We start from the raw sequence: 26,462 nt of genomic DNA, 5'->3' as shown, positions 1-26,462 counted from the left end.
CCCAACGGTGCTCACAGTGGGCTGAGGAGGCTGTCTAGGACTTCCTCCTGAGCTCAAACTCTTATCCAGAGCGGAGTTAGCCACCAAGCATTTTACAGCCCAAAACGTGAAGCTGTCACCGGACCCAGCAGCCCAGCAGCTCTCCCTGAGAACTTCCCCCCAGAAACTGGGAGACCGGAGCGCCAGTCTTAGAGTCCTGCTGAGGTCCCCGACTTCGGCAAGTGCTTTAGCTGGGGACTCTGGGAGGCGGATCCTGGTCTCCACCTGGCCTCAACCATCAGCAGCACCAGGGAGAAGAGAGGAAACCTCTCTTCAGCACCTCCTGAGCCTCTGGGGCAGGGTGCGCCCCGCCGCGCTCTCTGCCAGGGCTGGTGATTAGCCACATTCTCTACAGACGAGGAAGCCAAGGCCTCAGAGCCCTGTTCATGGTGGAGTCTGAACCCAAGACTCCTCCTGCCAGAGCCCTTGCTCCTGCTGTTCCTCCAGGTGCCGAAAAGTCCGCTCTGGCCTCAGTTTCCCCACCTGGAAAGCAAGCCTCTCTGACCTTCTAAGCTCCCCCTAGTCAGAGAGCTTTTCACCCTCATGGCGTACCCCTCCCAGAGGCTTCGGTATCTAATAATAATAATAACAATAACAACAACGCTCATCATGAAGTAATGCCAAGCTCTGTGCTAGAGCTCTACCCACGTTGTCTCATTTAAGCCGCACAACAACCACTTATCAGATGTGAAAAGTGAGGCACAGAACAAGTAAGTGACTTGCCCCAGGCCACCCAGCCAGGATGTGGCTGAGCCAGGGCTGACATCCAACCCTGCTTCTAAAATCCACACTCTTAAAGGAAGAGGCTGGTGTTCCTCAAAGTGCATCAACATTCTTTGGGGCGCTTGTAAAGAATCCAGATGCATCAGACAGGAGGCCGGGCCCAGGAATCTGCATTTTTCCAACTCCCCAGCAGGGTAGAGAAGCTCCCCGCTAAAGCAAATCATCTCTGAAAACGCAGGAAAAGGGGATGAGGAGGATGGAAAGTGAGGGACACAGACCCATACTGCACAGCTCTGTACCCCCCACTCCCCCCACTCCCCCCACTCCCAGGCCCTGGAGCCCTGACCAGGTACCTGTGGTGACTTGCTCCCCTTTAAAGCCAGAAATTAACTCCCTCAGTGCTGGGGTGGAAGCACCAAGTTCATATGCAAATCAGGTTTCTTCCAGCCAATCCAGAGATCCTGGCTCTAGGAAGGGGCTGGGCTTCCGGGACGGCAGCCAATGAGCTAGCACCCTGGGCTGGAGGGGCAGGGCCAGGGTCTTTTAAACCACTGGCCCTGGGGCCTGTAGGTAGGCAGTGTTGGGCTTTGTGGCCCCGGCCCAGTCCGAGGCCAGCATGTCCCTGCAGAGGATCGTGCGTGTGTCCCTGGAGCATCCCACCAGTGCCGTGTGCGTGGCTGGCGTGGAGACCCTGGTGGACATTTATGGGTAAGAGCCAGAGGCCTGGGCTTTTTTGCAGGCCCTCGGGGTCATCTCCCTGGGTCCTCCCGATGAGCTGTGTAGGGCATCTTCAGGGCTCGGGCCTGGCGTGGCTGCCTTCCCCTGAGCCTTGGCCTTGGCACGCCAGCTAATCACAGGAGCTTGGGTCCTCACCTTTTGCGAGGAAAGACTCTAGCCAGGAAACTTGAAGTATGGGAGACCGAAGGTGGGTAGAGAGGCTTATAGCGGCTGAGCTCTGGCCAGCGCCTTGGAGCCAGGGAGGGGGAGCGGGTGCTGGAGACACGGGGCTTGCGCATGTTCTCTGTCCAGAGGACGCTGCAGGCTGGGCTGAGAGTCTGGCTGAGCACACAGGAATAGGAAGAGACACACTGCCCCTCCCCAGACCCAGTTCCTGCCGATGAGCCTGAAAACAGCGTCAACCTTTTTTTTCCCCAATTACTTATACGCAGATAGCACTTACTCAGTGCCAGGCACTGTCCTAAGAGCTTCACAAGCCTCTTAAATGTAACTTTCACAACAACCATATGAGCTGAGTTCATTATCCTTCATCTTATTTGACAGGTGAGGAAACTGAGACACAGAGAGGCCAAGCCATTTGCTCAGGTCACACAGTGACTAAGCGGCCAAGTCAGGATTGAAACCCACTCGTGGTCAGGAGTCTTACGAACTTGGCTGTCCGCCACTTGAGTTGGAGGGGTCTCCTCCAGCTGTTTGATGCCCATGCATTCTGCCCCCACCGTATGCCCATGTCCTTAAAGCCAGCAGCTGGAGACGAGACCCCACCTTCTCCCTCTCCCAGGAGGAAAAGGAGCCTTTGGGGAGGGTTTGGGGAAGTCTTCAGGGGCCCCAGCTCCTGAGGCTGAACCGGGGACACAGGTAGTCAAGGGTCTGGGCGGGGAGAAGGCAGAGCCGTGTTGTTGCTCCCATCTTACCGACCAGGTTTCTCAGCCTCAGCATTATGGACGTGGCCGTTCCCTGGGGCCGGGGAGAGCCGGTGGGCCCGTCTGCGCCCTGAGATGCTAAGCAGTGTCCCTGGCTTCTACTCACCGGGTGCCAGGAGCACCTTACACTGATGACAACCGAAAGTGTCTCCAGGCATTGCCAGCTGTGCCCGGGGTGGAGGGGCTCGCCCCAGCTGAGAACCAGTGTCCTAGATTAAAACTTAAAAATTGGAGTGAACTTAGTCAGAAGCAGAGATAGGTTGGTCCCGGGGTAGTAGGTGAGAGGGGGTGAGGAGCTGGTCATGGGGGGAACCAAGTCTGAGCAGGCCTGGCCCAGCGAGGTCCTGGGAGCTAAAGCCGGGTTGAGGTGGGGGGGGGGGGCGGTGAGGAGTGGGAAGGGGGTTTGGTGGCTTCTGAGGAGTGGGCAGCCACAGAGACTGTTCCAGAAGTGATGAGGGAGGAGGGGTACTTGTGAGGCCAGGCACCACTGCCTTCTCCAGCACTTCATGCCCATGGGGGTGACTCATCCCCCTCCCCCCCACACCCGCCTGCCTCCTGTCCCTAGGGCAGATGTGCCCCAGGAAGCCCGGGGCTAGCTCCTCCCCTGAAGAGCTTCCCGAGAGGATGGGGGACAGATTGGGGTCATGAGAGGCAAAGCAGCAGTGTCTGGGCAATGGAGTGGGTGGGCCATGTTGGGGTTTGCAGAGGAGGCTGCGGTGGGATAGCCACAGGGTGGTAGGTGGAGCCTCCCGCACCTTCGAACTAGGGATTCTTGGGTCTCGATGACCAGCCCCCCTGGTATTTCCTTTGGGTCTAATGTGTGCCAGGCTCAGGGACACTGAGGTGAACAGGCAGGCGTGGTCCCTGTCCTCTGAGGGGCCCACCCTGCAGTTCTGGGTCACCTCCCCTGGGGGCTGTGGAAGGGACGCCTGCCTGGCAGACAGAGGGTCAGACTCCTGGGTCAGCGCGGAGTCTCTTCCGCTTGGAGAGGCCAGGACTGAGCAACCCTGACGCTCGGACTGTGGGCCAACGGGAGAAGGGCAGTGGGCAGTGGGCATGGTGACTCAGCCCTGGCTCCGCCTTCTAGCAGCTGTCTGACCCTAGGAAAGTCGCTTTACCGGAGTCCCTGTTTCTTCCTCTGTAGGATGGAGATGATATAATAATAATGATGATGATGATAATAATATCAGCAATGACACTTACAGCCTGCTCCACCCAGTCACTGCCTGGCGCTTTGCATATGTTAACCAATTCTCTTATCAATTCTAGGAGGCAGACATGATCAGCCTCCCCATTTTATAGATGGGGAAACTGAGGCACAGAGAGGACAAGTAACTTGCCCCATGTCACACAGCCAGTGAGGAGTGCAGAGCCAGGATGCAACCCAAACCATTTGGCCTTTTGTTCCAAGGGCTCTAGGGAAGATTGAAGGAGATTATGGGTGCAGAGCATGCAGGTGACACCTGGCATGTGGTGAACATTCAATGATGGTGACTGTCACCATGATTATCATCGTTGTCACCATATTAAGGCTTTATCCTGACCCTGTGGACAGTCTCAAGTGTCCCCAAGCCTGCTGTACACTGGGGAGCAACCTCTAAACTATATTTGGAGAAGGAGGAGATGAGAAAAGAGACCTTAGCCTGGGCTGAGCAGTCAGGGCAGGCTTCTTGGAGGAAGGGCACCAGACAGGGCCTTGAAGGATGAGCACAGGCAAGACCACGGGGCCGCTCTATCTGAGGCAGTGGATTAAATCCTGTCTTCCTGCCTCGAGCTGAGTTGGAGATGGCCCTGACGGGGTGAGGGGGCTCTGTTTTACCGAGCAGGGATTCCTGTGCTGAGCCACGCCCCTGGGGTGAACGCACAGCCAGGGCTGAGAGCCGCTGCCCTCGGTGGAAGGGCAAACAGCCCACGTCACCCCTTGCTCAGCAGAGGTGGTCTCATGGGGTGAAAAGGCTCGGGCACCTGTGGGCCAGTGGCCCTGAGGTTTGGTCCGAGCTCTGCCACTGTTCGCAGTGTCATTTGGAACAACCTCCTGCTCCTTCCTGGGCCTCAGTTTCTCCGTGTGCCCTGAAGAGCAGTGGGTTTCAAACTCTGCTCCCAGGGGCCTCTGGGCCCCGTCCCTGATGTGACAAAGCAGCTCCCCGCTGTCCGCAGCGGATTTTCACCGAGGGCTCTGACTGCTGTGCGGAGCGGGGCCTGGGAGGCGGCACTTCTCCAACTTTTCAAGATAAAAGTGTGGCCGCACTTTCCTGGGGCGGGAAGACGTGGGGTTAAGGAGGGCCAGTGATTTCTTGACCCTGGTTCTGTTGAGAGGCCAGGATCTGGGAGCCTCACTGAACGGGAGGAGCAGCGGGTACCTGGTCTCCCCGGCCCCTGGGGGCCACTCGGTGGGGACCTAAGTGGTCATCTTGTCAACCTGTGTGTTTTCAGCTACAGGGACCTTTCCTGCCAGTTCCTTGGCTCGGAAAGTCTGCTTTTGTCTTCCCAGAGGTTGATGGGTTTGGGTTTGCAAGGGAGTGGGGACAGAGCTGGCCGTGAGTCCTGGCTGTCCTTACTAGCTGTGTGACAAGTCACCTGTCGTCTCTGAGCCTCAGTTTCCTCATCTGCAAAGTGGGGATAATATGGCTATGGGAGCTACCTTCATCGCCATTCTCACCATTGAAGGGAAGACGCGAGACCCAAGGGGAGACCTGACTAGTCTTGTTTCCCAGGACAGGGTGGGCTCACCCTGAGTCATCCCCACGTGCCCTGGGGCACCAAGCTCCAGCATTTCTGAGACAGCTCACGCTTAGCTGTGCTTCTGGCTTCACTGGGCATCAGGGTGGTTGTAGGTGCCCGTTCCAGGGCCCTGCCTGCAGTACCTCTGGTTCTGGAATCTGCTTTCACCGGGTGGGTCCGAGGCTGGGCACTGCGAGGGTGACCAGCTGTCCGTTTGCCCAAGACCTTCTAGGTTTCAGCACTGAGAGTCCTGCACCCCAGGACACGCCTCCATCCCTGGCAAACCCCCTGCCGCACCTCACCCTCCATTCCCCGCCTCCTAGGCTGGCTGGGAGGGCGTGGTGCTGGGGGGGCCTTGGCCTGTCCTGTGCGTGGACAGCCTCATCTGGGGAGAAACCGGGGCTCCAAGCCACACGCACCTCCTGGGGCTGGGCCGGGGGGACACGGGCTAGAGCGGGATGCTGGCAGCTCGAGGTGGCCTGACCACTTCTGCTGACTTCCGGGAAGTGGGACACCCAGATCCTCCCGTACCTGACACAGGTCTCCTCCCATCAGCCATCCCTTTGATCTTCCTAACACACAGCCTCCAGGGCGGGGCATGAGCACTGCCTGGGAGTCTGCAGCCCTACCTCGCAGTCCCTTTTCTCCGAAGCCTCCATTTTCCCAGCAGTAAAACGAGGGCACGGGTTCAGGTGACCCTGACTTTCGCTCACCCCGAGCATTTACACACACCCACTCCTTTGATCTCCTCATTATCCCCCCTTTATAGACGCGGACACTGAGGCAGAGGGTCACACGCCTAGTGAATGGCGAGCCTGGCATTTGGACCCGGGTGCCCTGGCCCCAGAGTCCACAGGCTTCACCGCCTCCTAATCAAGAGCCATCGCCGGCTCCCCATGACAGAGGGGTGGGAAAAAACAGCTGGTTTTGTTGATTAAACTTGACTTCCTCCGGCTCCCTGGTGAAATGTCTTCCCCTCAGGTGTATCCTCCTGGTCTCGGTCCCCCTGCCTTCCTCAGGGAAGTCTTCGCAGACACCCCGGCCCACGCTCTCAAACCGCCTCCAGCTTCCTGGGCCTTAATCTCCTTTAAGAGCCCCTCCCCCACCCTGGCGGGCAGTGTTCCAAGCCTTTCCTTCCAATGACCACATTTGAGCCTCATGATGGCCAGTGAGTTTGGCTAAGTGGGGGGTCATTATCTCACTTTATAGGTGAGGTGACCGAGCGCAGGGAGGCCAGGCGACTACTCGAGGTCACCTGGCTGGTGTGCGACCCAGCCTGTCTAGTATCGGGCTCCTGCCTCTGGTCCAGGCACCACCGCTGACCCTGTGGCCCTGAGCCCCATCTGGCTGCCCTGGGCAGAGTTCTGTCCTCAGCTCCCAGTGGGACTGAAAGCTCTGGGGAGAACAGTGCCTGTGTTCACAGTGGGCGCCCCTCAGACAATAAGAAGATGAGCAGACTGACTTCAAACAGGACTCCCAGACGAGCTGGAGTCCCAGCGTCAGATAACATCACAGACTTCTTAATCCCACAGTTAATGCCCGGGAAACTCACAAGGGAAATGTGAATGAACACGGAGCCTTGGAATGCAAGACTGTGTATACATTTGTGGGTGGTCGAGGCTTGACTCCCAGGAGCTTACTGGGAGGGTCTGAGAGGCCTGGGGTGGTCAGGGAAGGCTTCCTGGAGGAAGCAAGGCTTTGAACCAAAGCTCAAGCCTCTGAACAAGGGCTGCCCCCTCTAGCACTTCCCATGGCTCCCTGTTCTTCCCAGGTCAGTGCCGGAGGGCACAGAGATGCTCCAGGTCTACGGGACCCCCGGTGTGGACGTCTACATCTCTCCCAGCATGGAGAGGGGCCGGGAGCGTGCGGACACCAGGCGGTGGCGCTATAACGCAGGGCTGGAGATCATCGTGGTCATGAACTCTCCCAGCAATGACGTCAACGACAGTCACGTGAGTGGGTTCCGTGGTCTGGGGGCAGGGCGGGGAGGCAGTGAAATAGCTTCCCTGGGCCCTCTTTTTACCCAGAGTGCAGAGTAGCGTGGTGATAAGTGCGCTTAAAGACACAAAGTGTGGCCCTAGCCAGTGTGCTCAGTGGACAGAGCATCAGCATCAAGGGTATGTACCTCAGTTGCAGGCTTGATCCCTGCCCTGGTCGGGGCGCAGGTGGGAGGCAACCAACTGCTGTGTCTCTCTCACATCGATATTTTCCTCTCTCTTCTCTCCCTCGCCCTTCCGCTCTCTCTAAAAACCAATAGAAAAAGATCCTCAGGTGAGGATGAACAAAACCATACAAACAAACAAGAAACCCAAGCGTGTGGCCGTGGCCAGTGTTTCTAAGTGGTTAGAGCATTGGGCCCACGCACTGAAGGGCTGCAGGTTCGATTCCTGGTCGAGGGCAGGTTCCTGGGGCAACCAGTTAGTGTGCCTCTCTCACATCGATGTTTCTCTCTCTCTCTCCTTCCCCCTCCCTCCCTCTTCCTTTCCATTCTCTCTGAAAAGCAATGGGAAAAATATCCTCTGGTGAGGATGAACAAAAAACAAGAACAAACAACAACACACAAAGTGTGTGTCCTCTGGCAAGTCGTTTCCCCACCTGTGGGCTGAGGGCTGGTTAGGGTGTCCCTGCAGCTCTGCGTGGAGGACAGGGGAGCAGGGAGCAGGGAGCAGGGCAGGGGAGGGATGCTCTTTCTGGTGAGACCCCTTCCCCAAGGTGACATTTCCCCAAGTTGCCTCTTCTTCCTCTAATCTACTCTCTTCCTGCCCGAGTTCCCTTCCCTCCCCTCTCTGCTCACTCAGCTAGAGAGTGTCTTTAACCTGCCCCAGCTGTAGGCAACATTCTGGCCCCAGGGCAGGAAACAACTTAAACTGTGGGAGAAATGGGGTGGCCCCTGAGCGTGGCACAGGCGATGCCACCTTATATGGCTGATGGGAACCAGGACTTGCCGTACAGGAGGGATGGATTTACGCTCCATGTCAGGAACGATGTTTTGGAAAACGGTCCCTTTAAGAGCGCTGCCCATGAGCCCATCCAGCCCTCACCACAAGGTGGCTTTGATGCATCAGGCTCCACCTGCTCCAGCGTCCTCACTGGCCCCGCCTGGGACAGTTACTGGGTGCTGGCTGTGGGCCAGGCACCACGCTGAGCATGTCACCCGCGTTCCTCCCCTAATCCTCACAGCCTATAATCACTCCTGCAGGTAGGAACTGTTATTATCCACGCTCTCCAGCCGAGGAAATGGAGGCCCAGAGCAGATAGGGACTTTTCCCAGGGTATTTCCTCAGCTGCATCTAGAACAGCCGTGGGCAAACTACGGCCTGCGGGCTGTATCCGGCCCGTTTGAAATGAATAAAACTTGAAAAAAAAAAGACCGTACCCTTTTATGTAATGATGTTTACTTTGAATTTATATTAGTTCACACAAACACTCCATCCATGCTTTTGTTCCGGCCCTCCGGTCCAGTTTAAGAACCCATTGTGGCCCTCGAGTCAAAAAGTTTGCCCACCCCTGATCTAGAATCTGAGCCATTACGCAATGCCGCCTGCCCCCCACTTACAACAGCTGATGTTTCCTGGCACTGTCTGTGGGATCCGTCTTTTACGTGTGTTGTTTTAGGCTGCACCATAGTCCTCTGAGCTAGGAACCCGTATGGTCCCAGTTTGCAGATGAGGAAACTGAGGCGGCTGAGAAAGGTGAAGGGCTTTGGCCAAGGTCACACAACCCAGAGGTGCTGGGCTGTCTGAGGTCCAGGCCTGTCTGAGTCCCAGAGATAAAAACATTGGCTTGGAGAGTGTCCCAAACCCTGCCCGGTCTGAACTCCTCATTGTACACATGGTGGGACTGAGACTCAGAGGGGAGAGGGGCTTGCCAAAATCACACGGTCGTCGTCGGCAGCACTGGGGCCCGGTCTCCATAGAATCCCTCACAAATAGGCCCATTTTACAGATGGGCCAACCGAGGCATGGACAAATAAACAGCATAGAGAAGGCTAAAGGAAGAGCTGAGTTGGTAAACTCAAGTTTAGTGCACAGAGATCTCCTCCCCTCCTTGCCAGATATTCCAAGGCCTGTCCTTTGGGGCGGGGGCTCTTGGCTTCAGCCAACATGACCCTGGGCCCCTCTCTCTGCAGGTTCAGATTTCCTACTACTCCAGACATAAGCCCCAGCCCCTGGCATACACGGTGCTCTACCTCACCTGTGTTGGTAAGTTGGGGGCCATGGTGAGGGTGTGGCCAAGGGGCGTTGGCCAAAGGCAGGATGGGAAGTGGTTGGGAATGACACTGAGCAAGGATCTTGTTACCAAAATCAATGAGTTGTATTTTTTTTTAAAGTAAGAAGTACACATTTAAAAAATTCAAACAAAAGAGTATATAGTTGAGCCTTAAAAAACATGGGTTTGAACTGCATGGGTCCAATTATATATGGATTTTTATTTTCAATTGATCTGCGCAGTTCTATTGACCCATGCAGTTCAAACCTGTGTTGTTCAAGGGTCAGCTCCACGGTTGGGAATCTGAGTCTGCAGAGGGCTGACTGTAGTTATATGTGTGAGGTCAGTGCCCCTAACCTCCAAATTGACCCAAGACTCCAGGTTCCCAGGCCCAGCACCCTTCTAAGACATGCTGTGCTTATACAAGTAGATACACACATACATGTTTATCCCCCCGACCCCCCCCCCCCAACCCCTTGTTTCATAAGCAAATGGAAGCATATATAGACATATAACTGAACCTTGCTTTTCCCAACTTAAATTTTTGGGGGACTAATTCTCCACAAACTGATATATAAACCATGCAACTATCAGACAGGAAATATAAGGTGATTAATATGTTAAAGGCTGTAGAGGAAAAGGTGGGTAACATGCATGAATACATGGGGAATTTCAGCAGAGAGATGAGAACTATAAGAAGGATTCAAATGGAAATGCTGGAAATAAAAATCCGATGAGACATGTTTCTGATGGGTCCATAGGTAGATGTGGCACAGCTGAAGAAAGAACTGGTGAACTCGAAGACAGGGCAACAGTTACCCAACCTGGAACACAAAGAGAAAGAAAGAATGAAACAAACAAAATAACAGAACAGAGATTCAACAGCTCTGGGCCAGTATCAAACCATCTAAGTAGAACTTTATAGGGCTGAGCTTAAATCTCATACGGAAGAGCAAAGGGCAAGAATAGCCAAGACAATTTTGAGGAAGAACAAGAGGAAGGGATACATGGTACCAACGGCTTTTCTCCAAGTTGTAGTACTTGAGGCAGCTGATTAAATACAGACCAGAGAACCAATAGAGAACTGGCCATAGACCCCTGCTCACGTGGGTATCATGTGAGAATCAATAAACCTGGAACCATATCTAGTACTATACTTACTGTACTGAAAAATAAATTCCAGATGGTTTAAAAATCTTTTTAAAAAAATATTTTTTTTTTTATTGATTTCAGAGAGGAAGGGAGAAGGAGCGAGAGATAGAAACATCAATGATGAGAAAAAATCATTGATTGGCTGCCTCCTATTGGGGATCGAGCCTGCAACCCTCCGCATGTGCTGGACATGTGCCCCTGATCGGAATCGAACCTGGGACCCTTTGGTCTGCAGGCCGACACTCTATCCACTGAGCCAAACCAGCTAGGCCAGGTTAAAAATCTTAAGGTGAAATCAATATTTTAAAGCTTTTAGAAGAGAATATCTGTAAACTCAAGGGTATCTTTAACAAGGAAAAATAATAGCACAGATCATAAGGGGAAAGATTGATAAGTTAGGCTGTATTTAAATTCAAAACTTCTGTACAACAGAGGAATCCAACTCTGGACTGGGAGAAGAAATCTGCAATGCATATGGCTTACTTGGAGCATAGCGATTATGGAAAACTTCAATCAGTAAGAAAAAAAGACAAATGACTAGAAATAGGCGAAAAATATGAACAAGCAATTCACAGAAGAGAAAGCCCCAGTGATCAGAGCCCAAAGGAAAAGATGCTGAACTTAGGGTTGCCAAGGATGTGGAGCTGGGGAGCTCCTTGCACTATGGGTGGGAGTTTGCACCAACTACGGGTGCTACAAGCATGCGGAGAGCAATTAGCAAGAAATTTCAAAATGCTCCATCTTCTATGGAAAATGCACTTTGTAAATTCTGATAGATATTGCCAAATTGCTCTCCAAAAAGACAGTACCACTTTATCTACCTGCCAGCAGCAGGTGGGAGTGCCTTGCCAGCACTGGGCGCCATCAGCCTTCTCCCTTTGTGCCAGTCAGAGAGGTTGTATCTCATGGTTGCTTTAATTCGCCTTCCTTTAGTTAGGGCTGAGGTTGGGGATCTCCCTGCCTCCCCGCTCCCTGACCACACAATACACCCTTGTTCACTGGAAAATATCACACAGAAAAGTGCATAAAGCTGCATTTTTGTATTGATTCCAGAGAGGAAGGGAGAGGGAGAGAGAGATGGAAACATCAATGATGAGAGAGAATCATCCTGCACGCCCCCCACTGGAGATCGAGCCCACAACCCTGGCATGTATCCCGACTGGGAATCAAACCGTGACCTCCTGGTTCATAGGTCAACTCTCAAGCACTGAGCCACACCGGCCAGACAATAAAGCAGCGGTTCTCAACCTGTGGGTCGTGACCCCTTTGGCGGTCGAACGACCCTTTCACAGGGGTCGCCTAAGACCATCCTGCGTATCAGATATTTACATTACGATTCATGACAGTAGCAACATTACAGTTATGAAGTAGCAACGAAAATATTATGGTTGGGTCACAACATGAGGAACGGTATTTAAAGGGCCAGAAGATTGAGAACCACTGCAATAAAGCTTTATTTTATACACTAATGAATTTTATACATTAATGAATAATTACAAAGCAAATGAACAGCCATTGCCCAGGTCAAGAAATAGAACATGACTAGCACCCCAGAGTCTCCCCCAAATATACCCCTCTCTGATCTCTGGCCTCCTTCCTGTAGAGGTAGCCACAACCTTATGATAAGTGTTTTCTTGCTTTTCTTTGTGGTTTTGTCACCTGAATATGCATACCCCAATCATAGAGTCTATGTTTGCCGTTCTTTGAACTTCCTATGGATGGAATCACATTGTACATATTATTTTTCGGGTGGGACTTCTTTTGCCCACCTTCTGTTTGCGGGATACACTCATTCTCTTGTTGCATGGTGGTTGGGCATCTTTTCAAGTTTAAAAATTATTTCAAATGTTTCCTTCTTCCCCCTCCCCCTACCTCTCTCCCATGAATGCCCCATTTGTGTTATAAAATCTCCCCCAGTTCTAGGGAGACACGTTCAGAAGGTGGGATGGAAGCTGGGATTTTAAGAGTATGGGATGAAGGTGAGACCCAGAGAGGCCACAGCCGGCAAATGGCGGAGCCCGGATTCACATCCACGTCTGTCTGACACCCAAGTCCAGGCTCACTCCCCCATCCCAAGGATGTGAGACAGCTTCACACAGACCAAGAATGTCTAGGGCAACCTGAGCTCAGTGCAGGGTGTGCCCCAGACAGTGAGGCCTGTAGAGATACAGAAGAGGGAGGGATCAGGGAAGGCTTCCTGGAGGGGGCAGCATTTGTCCTGGGCCTTTACTCTGACCCTGCTTCCTCCCCAAGGCCGCTGCCTTTCCCCAGCCCAGGGAGAGAGACTCCGGATGCTCCCACCTCTGGGCAGGGTCTTCTTGGAAATTATTTCCATTTGCCCAGCCCCAGGTGGGCCCTGAGAGCAGGAGGTAAAAGGTGAAGGTCATAGGCCTGTGTTGATCTCCTGGGAACCCTGTGGTGACTTCCCTCTGCCCTTCCCTTGCAGACATCACCCTGGATTGCGACCTGGACTGTGAGGGCAGGCAGAACGGAAGCTTTGTGGACAAGGTAGGACATCTCCCCTGGGCCCATAAGGGGGCGTGGAGTCTGGAACTGCCCCAGGCTGGGTTCATAGAGGCATCCCCCTGCCTCCCAGCCGATGCCGAGGTCAGGGGAGCCAGGCATGGTGGGGATCTTCTATTTCCAGGAGAAAAGTCATTGCCAGGGACGATGAAGCACACAGGTGCTCAGCCCTGGGCTAGGTCTTGCTTTGTGGGAACTTTCTCCTGGACTTTCCATCTAGGTTGGGGGTCAGCAAACCTTTTCTGTAAAACCAAGATAATAAATATCACAAGCCATACAGTCTCTGTGGCAGCATCTTGATTCTGCCACTGAAGTGTGAAAGAGCTATAGTCAGTATGTAAACAAGTGCATATGACTGTGTTCCAATAAAACTTTATTTACAAACACAGGCCATGGGCCAGATTTGGTCCATGGGCCATAGTGTGCTAACTCCTTGACCTAGGTGTAAAGGGAAATCTACCAAGTATGAAATGTTAGAGAACTTTGGGCTGAATTGTGGTGGCACTTCATGTAGTAGGAGTTTGGAGGAGAAGGTCAAGGTGGGCTGCGTGAGCAAGGAGGGTTTTCTGGAAGCAAGTCCACTTGAGCTGGTCTCTAAAGGGATGTGAAAGGGAGGGTATTCCCGGTGGAGGGAACAGCAGGAGATAAGGCTGCAGGGAAGGATGGACTTAGAATTAGGAGGTTGCCTGTTGAGAAAGAGGACGGACAGCCACGAAAGACAGCTACCAGCTTGGACTTGATGATGTGGGCAGTGGGGAGCCATTGCTGTTTATTTTCCTTCTTGTTAAGTATTTTTTATTGAGTTTAGAGAGGAAGAGAGAGATAGAAACATCAATGATGAGAGAGAATCACTGATTGGCTGCCTCCTCGTGCTCCTCACTGGGGATCGAGCCTGCAATCCAGGCATGTGCCCTGACTGTGAGTCAAACCGCGAACTCCTGGTTCATAGGTTGATGCTCAATCACTGAGCCACACCGGCTGGGCCATTGCTGTTTCTTGAGCAGGAGGCGCTTCAGTGAGAGTGGACCTGTCCTCAGAGGGCAGGATGGGGTTGGCCAGCCTAGAGGTTGCTGGGAAGGGAGGCACAGGCTTGGTCCCATCCCCCATCACCAGCTTTGCTTTGTCATTGGCAGCGCCAGTGGGTCTGGGGGCCCGATGGGTATGGGGCCATCCTGCTAGTGAACTGTGACAGGGACGATCTGAACTGTGATGACCGGGACAACTGTGACCAGCACATATGCTGCCTGCAAGGTGAGGGGCCCAGGGTAGCCCGTGTCCCTGGGTGTCCAGGGTCATTGCTCACCTAGTTTGTAGGGATTCCGACCCACAGGCATGTCCCTGAAGGCAGAGCTCGGGGCCAGAGGCCAGCTCCCAGACACACCTTGATGGTTCTCCCAACCTGGCAGGTGCCCCTCGCAGCTTCCCCGGTGCCATGCATGCCCCCAGGATGGAACTCAAGAAATAAGCTTTCACCTTCCTCTCCCTCCAGGGGAGCAGGGGATGCTAACATTATCTGAGCACCTACTGTGTGCCAGGCCCTTTCCCTAAATTCTCTGTCTCCACAGACCTGGAAGACATGTCCGTCATGGTCCTGCGGACCCAGGGCCCCGCTGCCCTCTTCGATGACCACAGACTCATCCTCCACACCTCCAGCTACGACGCTAAGCGGGCACGGGTCTTCCACGTCTGCGGTGAGTTCACGCCCCTCCCCCGCCGCCCAGAGCCAGTGGACAACTATGCCCAGGCTTCCGGGTGCCCTGGGGGCCAGAGGAACAGTCAGATGCGTGAGCTCTGGACCTGGCCAACTGGCATCGCCAGCACAGCTGTCGCCCGAGGTTGTTTTATTGGATGAATGAATTTTTAAAATGTATTTCAAGCATGTTTAGAAATGTTTGCTCTCAAAATATTTCAAACGTGCGCAAAAGCAGGGAGAACAGTGTAACGAACCCCCAGAGGCCAACCCCTTAGATTCAGCAGTGATCGCTCTTTGTCCTTCCTGCTTCATCTATTCCTCGCTGTTTACCGAGGTATTCCTGAGCCAGTCCTGGCACCACGGGCGTTGGCCCTGCAGAATTCAGTGCGCATTTCCCGGAGAAAAAAACCATGACTATTGCTTTATGTAGCCACAATGCCATTATCGCAAGTCCAAGCAAGGATGTAAAAGACCTTTAAACAATACAAATGGACACAAGTAATAAGATGCTCACTTTTTAAAAAGACCAAACAATATAAAGCATCTAGAGTAAAAAATAAGAGTCCTCTATCCCTATCCCTAAACCTGACTCTTAAAATGTGTACTCTGTTAAGGATCCGGTATGTGTTCTAACTGCTCTTTCTGTATGTACTAAATGTGCCTCTGTGTGTGTGCATGTGTGCATGTGTGTGCGTGCATGTGCGTGCGTGGTGTGCATATTCTGCTTTCCAACCTGTTTCTTTCACTGAACTATATACTCGACCCCTCTTTCTGCGTATTTATCTAGTCTGCTTCACTCTTTTACCCAGCTCCATAGCATCCCGAAGCACAGAGATGCTGTAACCCACCCTGTCCCCTGGGTCATTCGGCTGCTGATTTGACAATAGGTTCATTGAGGGCAGGGACCTAACTCATGGCTGTATCCTGAGTCCACAGCCGTGCCTCAGAGATACATAGTAGGTGCTCAGTAAATGTGTGTTCAATGAACATGTGAATAACCAGTGAAGACCCTTATGTGTGTATTTTGTAGGAAAGATACCTAGAAGTGGAATCGCTGGTTAGGGGGCATCTAACACGTGACTTTTTTCGATGCCGCCCCCAGCCTGGCCCACACGGCGTATGAAGCACCTTTCCCCCCTTTGCCAGTGGGAGGCGAGGCGCAGGGATTGTCTGGCCTGCATTTTGGGCGAGGCCACACAGCTCTCCTGCATCCCTCACGCTCCCCGGGCCCACCAGGGAGCCGCAGCTGCTACTCCGGTCCCCTCCCAGGTCCCGAGGACTCGTGCGAGGCCTACAGGCATGCGCTGGGCCGGGACAAGGTGTCCTACGAGGTGCCCCGTTTCCACGGGGACAAGGAGCGCTTCTTCGTGGAGGGCCTCTCCTTCCCCGACGCCGGCTTCTCGGGGCTCATCTCCTTCCACGTCACGCTGCTGGACGACTCCAATGAGGTAGGGGTGGCGGGCAGAGAAGCAGACAGAAAGGCTCTGTCCTGGGAGAGACGGGCACTGCTGGTGGGAAAGACCCAGGCTGCCCCCCTCGCACCCCCCCAGGTCCTCTCTAGAACCTGAGATGAAGGCTTGCTCAGGGCCGCGGGTCTGAGTGAGCCCGGCCTCCGGACCCCAGGCCCGGGCTCTGTCCTCTCTGCTCTCCCCTTGCAGGGTTTCTCCGAGTCCCCGATCTTCACTGACACGGTCGTGTTCCGGGTGGCCCCCTGGATCATGACGCCCAGCACCCTGCCGCCCCTCGAGGTGTACGTGTGCCAGTGAGTCTGGGGAACACGGGCGTCCTTCCGACCCTGGCGGCCCCCCTGGCCTGGGTCTGTCCTGAGCCACTCTGCCCGGGCTTGTCTGCAGGGTGAGGAACAACTCGAGGTTCGTGGACGCAGTGGCGGAGCTGGCCATGAAGGCCGGCTGCAAGCTGACTATCTGCCCGCAGGCCGAGAACCGAAATGACCGCTGGATCCAGGTACCGCGCCGCCGGGCAGTGCCCAGCCAGGACACCAGCCCGAGGGGAGGCTGGCCCTTCTCCACCGGGTGGGGTGGGGCTCACGGGGAACACACAGGAGGACCTGGGCGCTGGATCGCCCTCCCCGGACACCGCTCTTTCTAATTAAAGACCTAGAGCTCGCCCCCTCTCTCCAGAACTTTCTGGAGACGCAGGAATGCGCTGACGCTGGATTCAACACCCATTCACCCCCAGGAACTGGGCTAGGCACTGGGTTGGCCACACACGCCCTGCCCTTAGCAGCCTGGACCAGTGGTTCTCAACGGATGGCGATTTTGTCCCCCGAGGGATAGGGAGCCGTCGGAGGCATTTTAGATGGCCACACGGAGTGGTGATGCTACTGGCTCCCGGCCCCTATGGAAAGGAATGACCTGGCCCCAGATGTCAATAGAGCCGAGGCTGAGAAGCCCCAAGGTGGTAAAATCCCAGCTCTCACCATCTAAGATGCGCCAGGGGCACCAGCAAAGTGCCATCTGGGTTTGCAGGAGGTGGCATCACCTCTGTCGGGGGATCAGTGATGGCCTCCAGGAGGAAGGGCATCTGAGCTGGACCAGACTTGGCAAGTGGATGGGTAGTGACTTGTGCCATTCAGTGAGCGCTTACTAGCCATGTGTCATTGCCATAGTGCCACCCCATCTTCTTGACAAGTCCCTATCATTACCCACCTGAGCTCTCAGGGGTGCAAATGCCCAGGGCCAAGCAGCTGGTAAGGGCCATGCTGGGACTCAGGGGATGGTGGTCCTGGCCGAGGCGCAGCATGTGCAAAGGCCCAGAGGTCGGAGGCACGAGAAAGAATGTCACGTGCTCACTTTGGCCAGGGCCAAGGTTCTGTCAAGGGTAAGAGTTGAGGAGGGAGACCTTGACTGCCAGGCTAGGAGCTGTCATGGCTGGAGGTTCACCCAATGAACCAAGTTTATCTAATGAGGCAAGTTGGATTGGATTCTGGCTGTGCTGCTGACTGGCTGTGCACCCTTGGACACATAACTAGACCTCTCTGTGCCTCGCTTTCTGCTTTCCTCGTCTGTAACACAGGGTAACAATAGTGTCTCCATATAGGCGTGTCGGGGGGATTAATGGAGTTAATATCCATCAAGAGCTGAGGGCAGGGCACATAACAGTGAGCTGCTCATTGGGTTTGTAGGTTGTCTATGCTGGGCTATCTTTGCCTACAGGACCAGAGGGGTCAGAATTGGCCCAGGCACGTTTATGAGTCTGAGAAGGAGGCAGATCTGTATCTCCTCAGGTCCCCTCAGCCCTGTCTAGCAGTCAACCCCTCATGACTGCGTGTGGAGGCCAGAGGTGCTGGCTGACGCCCAGAGCCTTCCTTGTCCAACTCGGGCCACCCTGAGTCCTTCTCTGTGTCCACTCTGCCCTGACCCAGCACGGGGACACCCCCAAGGTCATGTCCATGTTCTTATTCATTCCTGGCCTTTCTTGCTGTGTGACCCTAGGCAACTGTACTCCCTCTCTGAGCCTCTAGCACCTCCTCCAGCCCTCAGGCATCACCACCCCCGCCTCCTTCACCCCCAAGGGCAGAGTTCCCCAAGGCAGAGAATGCCAGTGCGCAGTCTCCCCTGACGTGCCCTGTGTCAAGCAAGCGTGGGAAGTTGCTGGCTGTCCCCAGCTGGGCGTCTCTCTCGTTCGCAGGACGAGATGGAGCTGGGCTACGTCCAGGCGCCGCACAAAACCTTCCCTGTGGTCTTCGACTCCCCCAGGAATGGCGAGCTGCAGGACTTCCCTTACAAGAGAATCCTGGTGAGTGGTCCAGGGGGCAGCCCAGCCCTGAGGGTGCATGGACATGACTCCGAGGGCTGCACCGGGGTGTGGAGGACAGGGGGCAGCGCTGGGAACCACGATCTCTAACAGCAGGAGTAGCGTTGCCAGGTAACATATAGGAGATGCCCAGTTAACTTTGGGTTTCAGATAAGCAATGAGTATTTTTTGGTGAAAGTGTATCCCCAGCATTGCATGGGACATACTTACACTAAAATATACTTGTCGTACGTCTGGGGTTCAGATGTAACTGGGCATCCTGTGTTTCTATTTGCTCCGTCTGGCAGGGGGAGCAGGGCAGTGCAGCTGCTAAGGACACAGGTTTTGGCGTCAGAACAACTCGGCTCTGCCACTCACATGCTGTGTGACCTTGCCCGAGTCACTTTCCCTCTCTGAGCCTCTGTTTCCTCATCAGTGGAACTGATATGCTCGCCCTGGCCTCATAGGTGTTCTCTGTCTGTGCAGAGGGAGCCTGCTGGTGTTGTTGGTAATAGGGTAACCGTGAGGATGATGGGTGCTGACCATGATCTCCTCGAGGAAGGAGAGGAGATTCCATTGGTGCCTAGAACATGGGGGCCCCTCCAACCCCCACACTGATTCACACAGGTGGTAGGGCCTCTCACCTCTTAACATCCTTCTGAGCGGAGGCCCGGGAAGCTCTCTCCTCTTCCACAGCTGAAAGGCTGAGGCTCACAAAGCCATCTCCAGCCCCGTGGTCCCCAGAGACAGGCTACTCTAGAGCAGCCAGATGCCTGCCCTGGGGCTGGACTCGGCAGAAAGTCTGTGCAGAGTAAGGGGGTGGCCATGGCCTCGGGCTCCGTGTCTAATGGGCGGTGCAGGAGCAGCCAGGGCCCTCTCTGCTGTCCCCCTGTGACCATGGGGAATGACATGCTCTCACATGGCAGCCGGGCCAGAGGGCCTGTGTGTGTCCCAACCTTGGCCCTTGTGCTTACCTGAAATATTGACTAGATCCGATCCCAGTCTTTGGCTCAGTATTTCCATCTGAAGAATGGGCAGCCACCCCTGCCCCGCCTTTAAGGAATTCGGAACCCAGAAAGTTGCTTCAAGCTCTTCATGATGGCCTTCTGCCCCCCTCAGCCACCCTGACTCAGTTTCCCCCATCAGGGTCCAGATTTTGGCTATGTGACTCGGGAGCCGCAAGACAGCTCTGTGTGTGGCCTGGACTCCTTCGGAAACCTGGAGGTCAGCCCCCCAGTGGTGGCCAACGGGAAAGAGTACCCCCTGGGGAGGATCCTCATTGGGGGCAACCTGCCTGGGTGAGAGAGGAGCAGGGAGGGGTGTTGCTGGGATGGAGGCTGAGTCGGGAGAGGGGGTGGTGATGGTGGCTGGGGGTGAGGGGCTATTCCACTCCTCACAGAGAACCAGAAAGGAGTGATAAAACTGTAGTCCTGGATGCAGGGGGAGGTGCGGCAGGGGAGGCCGTGGGCTGTTCACCATACACTGTCCACAATTATCAGGTAATTGAGCAGGGCCCCAAGAGGTCATTCAGCCCTTTTATTTTACAAGTGGGCTCAGAGAGGGTGAGTGACCTGGGAAGGTAACACAGAATGCAAAGTTATAACTAGACTTAGGTCTTCCCATTCAGAAAATAAATAGATGTTGCTACCAATTAAAAAAGAAGAAAAAGCTCTAAGTCTCAGCAGTCCTGGGAGAAACTGCATTTAAGTCAGAGCTTGTTTATACTATGATGTAAATGACTAATATCAAATCTTTTCCTGAGAGCAGGAGAAGGGAGATATAGGACATGAAAATTGAAATGGCAGTAACACATACAGAATAACAGATTATGTCTTATTTAAATGTAACACCTGGGTACCAATGGAAAAGAGAAGGGATTATGTGATAACTAGAGGCCCGGTGCACGGATTCATGCACCGGTGTGGTCCCTCGGCCTGGCCTGCAGGGATTGGGCCAAAACCAGCTCTCTGACATCCCCCAAGGGGTCTCAGATTGTGAGAGGGTACAGGCCAGGCCGAGGGACCCCACTGGTGCACGATCAGGGCCTGGGGAGGGACTGCGGGAAGGCTCTAGGGTGTCTCTGGCCCTTCTCACCCAGTCCCGATTGGCCGGACCCCAGCAGCAAGCTAACCTACCAGTTGGAGCATCTGCCCCCTGGTGGTCAGTGTGGGTCATAGCAACTGGTCAAACGTTGGAACAGTCAGATATTTAGCATATTAGGCTTTTATTATATAGGATGGTCATTAGCTACGCAACAGACCAACACATAGAGCGAACCCAATTCAGCAGAGCAGTTAGAACTGACTTGGGATCAAATAGCAGGTAACTGAAGAAGCTTTGGGGCTGGGGGACTACCTGCCTTCAAACATATGATCCCTCAGAAAGAGGAAGTTAGATCCTTTTTCAGAAGGCAAAGAACGGGATTTAAATTCACAACCGTAAAATGCTGGGGCCATAAGGCCCCTCATGGTTAATCTTGCCCACCTCTCTCCCCACTGATGTGCAGAGCGTGAGGCTGCAGTGAGAGAAATGTAAGACAAACGCAAGGAAGGACCACCAGCCATGGGGGGTGGAATGTAGGGGTGAAGTCAGTCTCTTGGAGAATGTTAGGATGGGGTGCAAAGGCGGTTCTGAGGATTTGCCTGCGTGGTGAGCCCTGGTGTGAGGACCTGTCCTGTGTGCCTCCTGGAGAACTCACCTTGGGGTCAAACTTGGGATCACATGCTGTATGTATGTATGTATGCATGTATGTATGTGTGTATGCATGTATGTATTTTCCTGCTTACAAAGGCAATGCATGCTTTTTGGTAGATATTGCAGATACCTTGAACTCTTGTCTTTCCATTTCTGCATAGATTTTTTTTTTTTAGTTAAGCAACCCCCTTTTTTTAAACCCCTTGGGCCCCAGGTCAAGTGGCCGCAGGGTCACCCAGGTGGTGCGGGACTTCCTCCACGCGCAGAGGGTGCAGCCCCCCGTGGAGCTCTTCGTGGACTGGTTGGCCGTGGGCCACGTGGATGAGTTTCTGAGCTTCGTCCCGGCCCCCGATGGGAAGGTAAGGACTTGGTAAGATGACTGTTGGCGCCTGGGCAGGGGATGAGCTCCAGGGCCCATGCTGAGGAGTCTGCCCTCTCCACGCAGGGCTTCCGGATGCTCCTGGCCAGCCCCGGCGCCTGCTTCAAGCTCTTCCAGGAAAAACGGAAGTGGGGCTACGGCAGGGCCCTGCTGTTCGAAGGGGTTGTTGGTGGGTACCACTGTCCCTCATCACAGCCTTCCACCCCTCCACCGAAAGCAAGACACCTTGTGACTTGAGAGAGGGATGGCAAATGTTAAAGCAGGGCTGTCCCTCCCGTCCCCCCATCCCCGATTCAGGAGCCCTCACCCCTGCCACTGCTCGCCCTACTCCTCCAGCCGCCATGGGCCACGGTGGGGACAGAGCTGGCAAGACAGCTGGTGGACGATGGGCTTGGGATGGGCAGGGACAGAGTGGAGACAGGGCCAGCCTCATGGGCATACGACCAGGGTAGCCCCACAGGGCCCTCTGCTCAGAGGGCCCCTCCCTTGAGGTTGAATGCTCGGCCGCCACTGTCCTGAAATTCTTAATAATTCGTTCTTTGTGAGTGAAATCCCATGGATCGATGGAGCACCTAATGGGGGCTTGGAGCCTGGGCTCATGGCAGCCCCGTGAACAGTCCGTCTCCTGCCACCTCCCAGAGCTGAGCCCCTTCTGCCAACTCCTCTGCCCCTTGGAGCCCAGCCCCAGGCTCCCCCTCCCCGTCCCTGCCAGGTGACTGCTGCAGCCGGCAGACCCTGTGGGAGCCGTGGTGTGGGAGGGTTCGGCACATGTCCCCTCAGCACCTGGGGGAGGGGCTGGCCCCAGTTGTCCCTGTCCTGGACTGGCAGCTCCATGGGGCACGTGGCGGGGGACAATAATGCGTGCCTGGCGGGGTTGCAGTGAGGGTTAAATGAGGCACCAAAGGTAGAGCTCTGACCCCAGGTAAGAGCTGGATAAATAGCAGCTGTGAGAATTGTGCGCTGCTGGCTCTAACCTCCCCTTCCCTGTCCAGCCCTGTCTCCTTGGGCACCCCATCCAGCAGGCAGGAAAGCCAGGCCTCCGGGGAGCTCCATGCTTCACCCCTTGGAGGGCAGGGGCAGGGTGCAGCGGTGGGCAGGTGGGTGGCCCAGCCCTGCCCCTCCATGAGACCAACGAAGAGGAATCATCACCCAGTGCCCTGCGGGGAGGGGGTTTGTAAATTTCCAATTTTAGGCATTACCACTTCCAATGAACTCATGTAAAGGTCTGAGTTCCTAGCACTGTGGTCCCCGGCCCCTCCCACCCTCCCACCCCCAGACTTGCCCCATGGCCAAGCTGAGTTCGGCTGGCTGTTGGCTACCAGCCAGAAAGGCCAGAGAGATGCTGACTCTGCCAGACCAGTAGCTGCGCACTTGGCCTCTGCCTGGCTGCTTCCCAGAGCAGGGCCCTCACGGCTGGCGTTTTTCCTGCCCCTCCCCCTCCGCCCCCCTCTCGCCTTCACAGGTAACAACCGGGTCAACACCATCTCCATCAACCAGGTCCTCTCCAATGAAAACCTCATCAGCTACAATAAGTTTGTGCAGGTACAGTGTCCCCATTGGCAGAACCCAACCGGAAGCCAGTGGCACGGGAGACCTGATTCTCCAGGATGGGCCTCCCAGGGCATGGAGCAGAGGTGTACAGCGTGTCTGCAAGGACACACGGTTCTCCTGGGCCCTGCAGGCACAGATGCCAAGATGGGGTTGGACAGCAAGGCTTGTGTCAGGGATTGTGCCTGTACCAGGAGAAGAGGGGCTGGGGGAGACGGGGGGGGGGGGGGGGGGCTGGCCCTGCGTGCAGAAGGAGTGGGGGAGACAGCTGAGGGCCGGCCCTGAGTGCAGGAGGAGTGGGGGAGATGGCTGAGGGCTCCTGAGTGCAGGAGGAGCTGGGGGAGACGGGGGGGGGGCCGGCCCTGAGTGCAGGAGGGGCTGGGGGAGACGGGGGGGCCGGCCCTGAGTGCAGGAGGGGCTGGGGGAGACGGGGGGGCCGGCCCTGAGTGCAGGAGGAGGCAGGCAGACTGAGAGATAGACACTGGGGAGTCTCCATGGTGTTAAGACCGTGAGACTGGAGGAGTTCCCCGAGGAGGGAAGGATCTAGCGAAGAAAGAGGGGCAAGGATGGAACCCTCTGGAACGCTCTCGTGTTGAGCCCGCGAGTGGGACAGGACTGTGAGGAGTGGGACACAGGACAGTATATTTGACGAAGGGATGCAAAGATAAGGTTCGTGTGGAGGGTTGATCCACGGGCACCTGGGCCTCTCCTTAACCAGACATGACCCCTGGGGCCATGGCGGGGGCTCCCCAACTCTGCCTCCCTCTCTCCCCAGAGCTGCATCGACTGGAACCGGGAGGTGCTGAAGCGGGAGCTGGGCCTGACGGAGCGGGACATCGTGGACATCCCCCAGCTCTTCCGGACCGAGAGGAGAAAGGCGGTGGCCTTCTTCCCTGACTTGGTGAGGCCGCCCCCGTGACCTAAGGTTTCCTCCAGTTGGGCGTCTAGCCTCCCCTCTGCGGAGGGGCACGCTGCACGGTCGCTGCCATGGTTGGGGTTGGGGTTGGGGGGGCGGAGAGCAGCAGGGTCCCCTCATGGCCGGCAGAAGGGCTGCTAGTTGGCTGATGGTCATGGTCACTACAGATGCTCACTGGCCACGCCCCTTGCTCAAGGGCCATCAGGGAAGGGCCCCGCCCTGCTCCCAGGGACCCCCTTGTATTTGCGGAGTGAATGGATGGTTACCCGAGGAGGTGTGTGTAAAGCTCTCGGCATCAGCTGGGCCGAGGTCCCATTCTGCTCCTTGTCCCAGCTCACAGCGCTTCGTCCATCCCCCACACATTCGGGCACCCTGTGGGAGAGGCAGGGATGATGTAGGCTGCTCCCTGCTCTCACGGAGCTTCCAAGCTAATCCCGAGACGGGAAACCTCCCCTCTCTGAGGACCTGTTCCAACCATTTATCTTGTATGATAAAGTGATGTGGCCGTTCAGAGGTCGGACAAAGCACTTGCAGCCTAAGAGGCAGGACTGAAAATCCAAGAAGGCTTCATGGAAGAAGTAGCCTTTGGTTGAGCCCTGAGGGTTCAAAATTTGAACTTGCATCTGGAATGCCTGGACCACTGGGGCTCCACCCCAGGGGCTCTGATTCAGCAGGTCTGAGGCAGGGCCCTAGACACTGCTACCTTTCCAACCAGGACCCAGGTGCCACCCATGATGCTATCTGAGGACCGCACATTGAGTAGCACCACTGGAGGTCACCCAGTTCCCTTCCCCCCTTCCCTTCCCTCCCCTTCCCTCCCCCCTCCACCCCCTCCCTCTCCGTCCTCCACCCCCATCCTCCAGAGAAGCACAACTTTCCCATCATCAGAGCCTTGCAGAGAGAGCCTGTCCACATCGCCATTGCTTCATCCCCTTTGCTTCCTCTTCCTGCCTTTTTGCCTTCCTCCATTTCCCCACCGGCAAGGCCTCTCATCACTCCCCTTCCTTCCGGCACGTTCAGGGCGGCCTTGCAGTTGTGTATGTGCTCCCAGAGCTTGTGCACAAGTTCAGACGCTTGTGTTTGCGGGAAACAGAGGGCCACCTGAGCCAGCCTCAGCCAGAGAGGACGGTGTCATACAAGGACACCTGGAGCCATCTCTTATCTCTGCGTCCATTTCCATCACTTATCCCCTCCCTCTTCCTTCCTCTTCCCGCCTCCAGCGTGGCTGCCTTTGCCTCTCTGCCCCTGGGGATGAATATGAGCAGGACCACGCATTAGAGATACAGGCACAGAGATTGGCTTGGCTCCTGCCACAGCAGCTTCAAATGTCCGAGAGAGAGAATCTGATGGGTCCTGCTTGGCTCAGGTGTCTACCTTGACCCACAGGCTAGGAGGTGGGAGTCGGTAGCACAAGTATGGCAGCCACCACAGTCCCCCAATAAGAAGAGCAGTTACCAGAGAAATAAGTGACTGTGAGCGGGCAGATGCTCCATGGGGATGCACAGCTGGCTAGGGCTCCTGCCAGCCCATGTTCCTCTCCCGTGTCTTCAAAGGGCAAGTAGCGATTTTCAAGGTTGTCTCAAAGACAAATTCAGGTCCTACCAGGTCTAGGGAAGGTGTCGGGGTAGGAGCCAAGGATGAACTGCCGCCCCTGACCTGGGACCTCCCTGCTCTGCAGGTGAACATGCTGGTGCTGGGCAAGTACCTGGGCATCCCCAAGCCCTTCGGGCCCGTCATCAACGGCCGCTGCTGCCTGGAGGAGAAGGTGCGGTCGCTGCTGGAGCCGTTGGGCCTCCACTGCACCTTCATCGACGACTTCACCCCGTACCACCTGCTGCACGGGGAGGTGCACTGCGGCACCAACGTGCGCCGGCAGCCCTTCTCCTTCAAGTGGTGGCACATGGTGCCCTGAGCCTGGCCCCCGGGGGCCCTCTCCCCCCGGGCGGGACATGGGCCGGGGTGATGGAGACTGAGACAGGCCCCTAAGGAAGTGCCAGGAGACCCCAAGTGTCCGGCTGGAATGCCGAGCGGGACCGCCCCTCTCCGAAGCCGTTTTCCTGCAAGTGTCCGCGCCTCACCAGCAGCCCATTTGGTTCTCGGTTTGATGCCTCCTGGCCTTCCAAGGGGACCTCATTTCTTGTGGCCTCTCACGCAGATCAACGCGGCCCACGGGGACTCCTCCACACATCCGCACCCCCAAAGCCTTCCCATGGAGCCAACTTCTCTTTGGGGTCTAGAAACATCCAGGCATCTCACCTGCCCTTTGGCCTGTGTGTCTGATGGAGGAAGGGCCCATGATTCCGCTCTGGTCTAATTGCCTCTCTCTCTGCAAGGGACCAGCCCCAAAGTCAGTTCTTCCCCCAGCGGAGAGATTCCGCCCATAGCCTCACCCGCAGAGAAGGCGCTGGGGGCCCACGCGCTTGAGGGGGGGCCCACCACTCCAACTGC

General features: G+C 55.5%; 1 protein-coding gene across 1 annotated transcript; it reads left to right on the top strand.

Moving 5' to 3' along the window:
• Nucleotides 1-1,378: 1,378 nt before the first annotated feature.
• PADI3 (peptidyl arginine deiminase 3) lies at nucleotides 1,379-25,926 on the top strand (the record flags this gene model as incomplete). The annotated part of the gene is made up of 16 exons (XM_081088383.1): nucleotides 1,379-1,470; nucleotides 6,916-7,096; nucleotides 9,274-9,346; nucleotides 12,952-13,013; nucleotides 14,162-14,279; nucleotides 14,594-14,719; nucleotides 15,991-16,169; nucleotides 16,380-16,483; nucleotides 16,575-16,686; nucleotides 18,373-18,480; nucleotides 19,624-19,775; nucleotides 21,386-21,530; nucleotides 21,617-21,719; nucleotides 23,013-23,092; nucleotides 23,874-23,999; nucleotides 25,693-25,926. The coding sequence occupies 16 exons, from the start codon at nucleotides 1,379-1,381 to the stop codon at nucleotides 25,924-25,926; spliced, it is 1,995 nt and encodes a 664-aa protein (XP_080944509.1).
• Between the last annotated feature and the right edge of the window lie 536 nt (nucleotides 25,927-26,462).

The sequence above is a fragment of the Myotis nattereri genome (genome assembly GCF_964212035.1).
Source record: "Myotis nattereri genome assembly, chromosome: 3".
Classification (NCBI taxonomy): Eukaryota; Metazoa; Chordata; class Mammalia; order Chiroptera; family Vespertilionidae; genus Myotis; species Myotis nattereri.
This window is presented reverse-complemented; position numbering and strand designations above follow the sequence as displayed.